The 8671-nt window shown below is 36.2% G+C and overlaps 1 protein-coding gene across 4 annotated transcripts in view; it reads left to right on the top strand.

Moving 5' to 3' along the window:
- The window catches only part of fbxl13 (F-box and leucine-rich repeat protein 13), a 73194-nt gene that overhangs the window by 18303 nt on the left and 46220 nt on the right, over nucleotides 1-8671 (top strand). For all 4 annotated transcript variants that reach the window (XM_088644948.1, XM_088644945.1, XM_088644946.1 and 1 more), the window contains exons 8-9: nucleotides 5746-5841; nucleotides 6542-6677. In XM_088644948.1, coding sequence (XP_088501074.1) covers nucleotides 5746-5841; nucleotides 6542-6677 — 232 coding nt within the window. The remainder of the gene's footprint in view (nucleotides 1-5745; nucleotides 5842-6541; nucleotides 6678-8671) is intronic.

An 8671-nucleotide genomic window follows, 5' to 3' on the forward strand; every position in this document is an offset into this window, starting at 1 on the left:
TTGTAATTATAAGATGGCAGAGAGAACATTACCTCATAATTATGAGATAGCAAATTACTATCTAAAAATTATGAGATAGTACATTCTCACATACTTTATATGATCATCATGCATTAAAACAATTGTCATACAATACTTACATTATCATGAGCTGAACTTCAGCTGAAAGCAGTGGAACTGATTGCACGGCACATTTGTTCTTGTTTAAGGATACGTGTGAGTGTCCTCATGGTTAAAATCATGTTCGCAGTAGGTACAAATTGTAACATTCCATTATCAATAAACCCCAGTGGAAAGTAAGTCCACACACATTCTGCAGCATTGGACATTGTCTCAAAACTAGCACAGTCATTGCACATGTGACAGGTAGTTCATACACTCAAATGATCATTGCTATCTGATAATTAGGTCTCATAATTTGCTACCTCGTAATTACAAGATAATATATGAATTGTTATTTTTTTCCTTGACAACAGTTGTTGATGTTGTAGTACTGAAAAAAACATTTATTTATTTAAGCCTCAACTGCAATATTTTTTATTTCTCTTTTTGTTTTTCTAATATGCTTATTTACACTTGTTTACAATTTATTATACCCCTTTGCTTTAACTGGATACTGTTGATTTTTTAATGATTTTATAAACTGTGTTCTTTTCCCTTATAATTTTCATAATCCATTTGTTGAACTGAGTGGCATATTGACACAGTGGTTATCATTGCTGCCTCGCAGTACTGAGCCGGTTGTCTCAGTTTCCATCATAGGTTTCCACTGGGTGCTCCAATTTACTCCCACAGTACAAAGACATACTGTTGGGCTAACAGGCTCTTGTGAAATTGGCCCTGGTGTGATTTTATGTGTGTTTTTGTCTGTGTGCGCCCTGCAAACAGACTGGCATCCCATCCAGGGTGTATCTGCCTTGTACACTTTGTTTGCTGGGATAAGCTCTGACTGCCCAGCGACCCTGTAGTGGATAAAATAGTTTGAAAATGAAGGGATGGATTTGCTGAACCAGTTATTCATCTTCATCATTTCTGGCTAATGCCCAATGTAGTAGCTTCTATCTTATTTGCTTCTTCTCTAAAATGTAGAATAAGCACTTTATTACCAGATCATTAGTTTGATTTATTTATTTTAGTTATTCCTTGGTCTTTGCTCACCATGTAACTTCCTAGTTTTCTTTGGTTTCTACCCCCCTCCAAATGTCTTTTGCATTCTAACACTGTAAAATCTAAAAAAGGTTTTTGTCATGGTGCTTGCTGTTGTTTTGTCACCAGTCATCTAACTATTATTATGTACATTACATACAGTACTACACAGAATCAGTTTGTATAAGAAAATCAAATTTACATTTTAGGTTTTGCTTTTTGGAATAGCAGCTTTACTTATTATGATTAATGTCTACCAGTGATACAGTACTTGCTATTAAAATGGTTTAACCTCACAGCTTTTGTATAAGTGGACGATGGGTGCTGCACATTTTAGTCCTGTTGCAGTGATTAAGTCTTTACCAGTTACAAGTGCTTTGGCATTTTTCCTAGCCCTGGCAGATGTTTTTATACATCATCCTATAAAATATGCCAGGTCAGAATTTTGTTACTATATTTGGGAAAGTCTCTTGCTGTTTTTTTTTTTATTATTTTAAGGTTTGGATTGGTTTGGAGTATTTTTAGTGTTCATTATTTTGAGGAGAGCATTTAATATTGCTGTGGGAATAGTAACATGTTTCCCATACACAAGGTTCTGGTAGAAACACTCTATAAACATTTTACTTTTAAGTGTATTTATATTCATGGAAATCCACCCAAAACAATTTTCTCAATAAAAAAAGAATTTCTATGAATATAAGCAATGTCTGAGAATAAGGGAATAGAAGGGAATCCTACAATGTAAGTAGGTTGTTTTTCAAGGCCATAAAGGCCCATGGGGAATGGGGGGCAAGGGCCACTATTTTTCTCAACCATCCGACACTGAAGGTGGAGGCGATGTGGTCAGCATCACATTCCGGCCGGCCTAATACCCCCAGAAGGATTAACCCCTGGTACTCATTTGGAAAGCAGGCTGAGTGGACCTGGGATTCATCTAGAAGGAATTAGAGCAAGCTACATCGCTTGCCCCTACCTGGGATTGAGCCCAGGACCTTCCAGTCAGGAGCTTGCTGTCTGAGCTACCACGGCTCCATCCTAAAATATACTGCACATAATTAGTAGTTAATGTATATAATATGTATTAATTGCTGTAGCTGTAGCGTTTTCATAGTAAACTTATATATAGCTATAGGTTTTTTGGTTTAAGTTAGCTACAGTATGTCACTCTGATTATTCACTGAGTGGAACTGTACATCAAATCTCAAACTCAGTTCCTGTAGGGCCAAAGTACAGCATTGGGTGGAATGGTGGCACACTGGTAAGCACTCCTGCCTCACAGTGCTGAGACCCTGGGTTGAATTCCTGAGGCACTATCTGTATGGAGTTTGTATGTTCTCCCTGTTTTTGCATGGGTTTGCTCTAGGTGCTCTGGTTTCCTTCTGTTATAGGCTTCTGGGAAAATTGGCCCTGGTGTGAGTGAGTGTTTATGTGTGCTCTGTGATGGATTGGTGTATCCTGCCTTGTGCCTGTTGCTTGTGGGACAGACTCTGGCTCCTCTGCAACCTTGTATTGGATAAAGTGGTTTGAAAATGGAGAAATGGGTATGCAAGATTTTTGTTATCCCAATTTTGTAGCTTTTCAATATACAGTACATAGAGCAACTCTCTAAGGATAAGGGTAATATTTCTGACATGAAATGTGAATGAAAAAGCCTGAAAACAATTGATTATATTTCAGCTGCAGCTGAAGTATAAAATAATACATTTCAAGCCCTCATGGTTTATATTGTACAGCCTGCCAGTAAAAATTTAATGTCAGAGAGAAAAACCTTTACAACTACCACCTACAAGTTGTCACATTATTTAATCCATGCAAAAGCTGTATACATACAGTACAAACTATTTAAATCATACAAAACTTAAACCATCTCAAATAACTTTACCAAATCTTGCTCATTGTTGCTTAATGTTGCTCAAAAGACAACATACGTGCATTATGGCTAGCAGCCTTATCACCCTGCAACTCACAACTAGTAACCCACTGAAGCTAAGCAGGTGTGAGCCTGGTCAGTACCTGAATGGGAGACCTCCTGGGAAAACTAAGGCTGCTGCTGGAAGAGGTGTTAGTGGGGCCAGCAGGGGGTGCTCACCCTGCGGTCCATGTGGGTCCTAATGCCCCAGTATAGTGACAGGGACACTCTACTGTAAACAGGCGCTGTCCTTCAGATGAGACGTAAATCCTTCAGATGAGATGAGACTGTGGTCATTAAAAATCCCAAGGCATCTCTCACAAAGAGTATGAGTGTAAATTTGGCGTCCTGGCCAAATTTTCCACTGGCCCTTACCAATCATGGCCTCCTAATAATCTCTACAAATCTACGATTTGGCTTCATTACTCTGTTCTCCTCCCCACTGATAGCTGATGTGTGGTGAGTGTTCTGGCGCACTATGGCTGCCATCGCATCATCCAGGTGGGGCTGCACATTGATGCTGGTGGAGGGGAGTCCCCATTACATGTAAAGCGCTTTGAGTGGAGTGTCCAGAAAAGCGCTATATAAGTGTTAGCAATAATTAATGTGTGTACCACAGTATCTTCTGAATATTCTTATGATACTGTATATTGCATGTAAAAAAAATGTGTAATTTGTAAATCAAATGCATTAAACTATTTTAGTATAACTGCTGTTCTATTATATAATACTTTTTTTTTTAAATGAAAGCAGAATTTATTCAAATTAATATTATTTATTTATCAAAAGTGCACATATTTATTACAGCCATTGTATTTTAACTATACAATCAGTGTTCCGGTTACAATGTGGCTTTATTTACAATGTGGCTTTATCAGTCAGTTTAAGATAACAGATAAGCTTAAATTTTACCTGCTCATATAAATTTTAATTATAATTATACATTTAATTATAGGATTAGGGTGAAAAAATAGTTTAGAATTCTTGATCTCAACTTTGGGGAAAACAGGACAAATTTAACAATAGTTTTTTTTCAGTCCTGCCTCAAATTAGAATCTCTTTCTCTTGAATAAATATTGGATCCAATTTGGTCTCTGGTGATGATCAGGAAAGTTTATGAAAATAAAAGAACCTCAGTCAAAGAAAAAAGTCATTAAAAATGATGAACAATTGCATGAGGGCACATAATAATACACTTTATATAGCAGCTTTAAAAATAGCTAAAGTGATTTTCAGTAAAAAAGAAGAAAAAATGAATTTAAGTGGCTCATTGTCCAGAGGTAATCCAAGTTAAATTATTGCTACAAATAGAGGTTTAAGAAAACACAGAATAAAGAAGGAAATGAAATACTTAAAGAATTAAAAATGTCAAAGATATAAACCTCTGTGGTTGGTATAATTTGAAGAATTTAAGTTCTCTATTCTCTGATAAAACTTTAAAGAAAGTGTATTAAAAAAGGGGCAAACTAGGACCAACAAACCTTCATTAACAAGACAGTGATACAAAACCAAACAACGCACCATGTTTCACACATACAACACTAAACATTGCGTTACAAAGCAAGCATCTCAGAGGCTCAAAATCTAATACAGTACTTAAAATACAGTACCTAAACAGACTAACAAGAGAAACCTGCTTTCTTAATTAACAGAATTTGACTCAGTGCTAAATCACCCTTCTAAAACCCAGATTCCCCAAAAGGAATGGGATTCTCAGTCCCTCTTATAAGAATGCATCACCAACCAGGAGAGAACGTCTTTAGCCTGAGGATTCCTCAATAAAGAAAATCAGAATTTCCTTAAATAAAGGACAGTAAACTCTCTAAAACAAGTAGTTCAGGGGGTTAGCTGCGTCAGCATGTGTAGGCTGCAAAGGAACAAGTAATACAGTAGGTCTATTCCATGCTGAAAATAAAAAGAAAGTAAACACAACATTTTGGCTGTGTAGCTTTTTTCGAGTGTGCTCTCTAAAACAAGGTTAAAATTACTTAGCAAGAACCGGGTTTCCAAAACTGATCAAATCAAGTTCCTCTTGCCTGGCATGCATTCCTTCCACTCCCTTGTCCAGTACATTTTAATGCTGTGCTCTCATGAAGACTTATTTACCCAGAAGTAAATGAACTAGAGTAAACCCATTGATTATCATCTTTCAGACCACCTACAGCTGGGTAAAAACCTCATTCGTAGAAGAACTGCAGACATTCGCTTTTATGACACCTCTCCAGGAGTTGCAATATAAAGAACAAGAAATGTGTTAAGTTAAACCAGTGGGCTCTGTTTACTGAAGAAGCATTGTGTTTGTTTTCTGAATATAAGAACATACTGTATAGTATATTATTAAGAAAAAGACAACAGCCCTTGATGATTTATGGAAAGTGGTTAAAAAAATATTTAACACAAGTTTGAACTCAATCACTTTCCTCAGGGTAAAATTAACCAATAGTTTTAAACATGTAAACACTGATATTATTGTTGTGAGTGGCTGTGAATGATTTATAAAAGTATCCTCTGGTATCCTCTTTCTGCCAAGAGTTGAGTTTTTTTTAAAGTTTTTTTTTGTGTTGTGTGTGCATGGTAACAATGAATAGTAATATGCAATTGATCTATAGTCTGCTATTGTTGAAGAGAAGTTGTATGGAATGTGTTTTTGAATAAAACATGTTTAAACAGTTTTTTGTTATTACCTACAGATCTTTACCTGGTTAGGGATTAAAGACCTAGCAAGATGTGCTCAGGTCTGTCGGTCTTGGAAAATGCTTACCCAGAACAGTTCCCTCTGGAGCCAGGTAAGGTATTAGGGATTGTTCATTCTTCTTGTATAGCCGTAGCTATCACTATCTGTGTTTTAAATAGATTATGGATATATATATATAGTTTTCCTCCCAACATTGTAGAAAAATATGTTTTTTAGAGAAAAACCAACTAATGTGGATTTTGTTAATTTGTGCCTGTATGATTTTCACCCTCTATTAAACCCTCTGTTCCTAAAACATGAACAGCTGAGTACCACTTTGTTACATAATGTTCAATATTATAATTTCTGATTATTTTTTAGGTTCTATGTTGGATACCATATACTGTGTACTCTTTTTGAGAAGTTTTGTTATGAAAGTATTTCATTAACCAATCTGGGATGTATTAAAAAAACAAAAGACCAGGATTATGGCATATTTATAATTTACTGTGGTAAAATGAAATTGCTTTTACATCATGAAGATAATCCTTCAACCATTCTTCATCCTCTGTTGTAATATCTCAGAATTCCCTAAGTCTTGTTCAGCTCTTAAATTACAGCTGTCTAAACACAGCATTACTTTTTACCCAAAAAACTTTTTGTTTTCTGAAGGAGCCACATTAGCATAGTTACTGTTACAGGTGAGAAATTATATCTAAAAAAGCAATTTAATATGGATAGTCAGTTGTTTAGTTGTTTAAAATGTAAAACATTTCTGTATCAGTGTCCTCACCGTAGGTTCCTTTTGTCAGATTAATTTTTCCTCAGAGAAGGACAGGATTGCAGACGGCACAGTTGTGCGGCTTCTGCAGAAATACCGTCCTTTCGTAATTCATCTGAACTTCCATGGCTGTTCCTCCCTTCAGTGGCCGAGCTTTCAATGCATCAGTGAGTGCTTTCAAACATTCTGCCAGAACTACATAACTGGTTATTATGAAAGTATATTTATACAGTGTCAAGAAAAAGTTTGTGGACCTTTTCACATATTTCAAACCTAAAAGTCTAAGTCGTAATAATATAAAAAGTGAACCCGATGAAACAAATGACACAAAACACAATACTCTTTCAACATCTATTTATCCCCAAATGATTAAACATTCAATATCCATGTGTGACAATGTAAACCCTTAGATTCAGTAACTAGTGGGATACCCTTGAGCAACTAAACATTTCCTGTAACCATTGATTGGTCTCTCACATCGGTTTTGAGGTAATTTTGTCCTGTCCTTTTTTGGAGAACTTGTTTAGTTTAGACATTTGAGGGCTGCCTTGCATGGACAGCTTGCCCAGTGTCCTGCCACAACATTTCGATGGAGTTTAGTTTCAGACTTTGAGTAGGGCATTGTGAAATGACAAATTTCTTCTTCTTAGGAAGATAATAAGTCAGACACAGTAGGTACTGAGTTGCCAAGTCATGTAGAGCCTCGTTAGGTGAGCATGATAGAGCCACTGCAGGGACTCATTTTGCAGTTTTTTGGATGGTACTCTGGAGTTCTCTGTAATTTTTTTGATAAGTTTCCTGTTTGTTCTTATAGAGATTTCTGTAGGGGGATTGCTCCTAGGCAAAGTAACTGTGATCTTGAAGTTTCTACATTTGTAGACTGTCTGTCTGATGGTGGATTGGTGGAGTCCGAAATCCTTAGGAATTTTTGCAACCCTTTCCAGACTGTAGAGCATCAATATTTATTTCTTAGGGCATCAGAGATTTCCTTAGATTTTAGCATGATATGACTCCACAAACCTTTATGGCAAAGACCAACCTCACAATATTTCTGATCGTTATATAGGATGGATATTTCTGGACTTGCAAGAGATTTTAATTATACTCTTAATTGAGCTAATGAAATTTAATTTTCGCAGCCCCTGAGTAATCTTAATTGTTCTTTGTTTGTTTAATTCGTGCATCATTTTGTTTCAAGGGACATGGAATAGTTTACCATAAATCCTATTGGACATTTACAAAAAGATTAATATTGATTCAAGAAGGCTATCATGGTAAAACTATGAAATTTCAGTATTTATTCCCTGGGTTCACAAACATTTTCTAAGCACAATGGGTATTGGTAAATATGCAGTATTTATATTATTATCTGCCAACATTCTTAATGCATTTTAGCTGAAGATAAAATAATATCAGAAAGATATAAGACAAACGAGAAGAGGCCTTTTAGCCCATGTAGTGCATTTAAATTCAGTTAATGTGTGTAAACACTGAATACCATTTTCTACCAGAATGTGAATGTAGTAATTGCAGTTATAGACTTGTGCATGTGAATCTATTCATGTCTGTTTGCAACGTCCTTTTCTATCCATACTGTAGCTGCATTTTATTCTAAGTCTGCCTCAAGCTTGAGTCTGATATGTCATTAGTTGTATAAAAGTACTGAAGGCAGTCATGAGAGGGTCATGGCCTACCATACCTATAGGCATGTGCAATGCTTTGTGACAGCACTAGGCCTTGAATTATTGAATGAATGGACATGTCACATCTGTTTCTACTCAGTGCATTCAGATACCAGGTCCTTCCTCTGTGAGTCATTTTTTAATCTTGGTGCCCAATCAGTGTGGAATTTTCTGTTGTTAAAATCCCATTTAAACCTCAAATGGTACTTTGTTGTCATCAGAGTTTACTTACTACCTCAAGAGCACAGATTCTTGCAGACTACAGAACTGCAGGGCATGCTGTTACAGCTGTAGAACTAAGGCTCTCTGAAGTCTTTAGCCCCCCTTAACTCACAAGCTGTAAACTTAACTTCTTGACAGCAGGTTTTAGCTGGGTAAGCAGAAACCTCTTCCAAGCTAGAATCTTTCTTCAAATAGTGTTTTTGTCATCAGAACTGCCATCCTTATATTTTACTGAATCATGTACTGTAGATCTACAT

This window comes from Lepisosteus platostomus, chromosome 9 (assembly GCF_059453375.1).
Source record: "Lepisosteus platostomus isolate fLepPlt1 chromosome 9, fLepPlt1.hap1, whole genome shotgun sequence".
Classification (NCBI taxonomy): domain Eukaryota; kingdom Metazoa; phylum Chordata; class Actinopteri; order Semionotiformes; family Lepisosteidae; genus Lepisosteus; species Lepisosteus platostomus.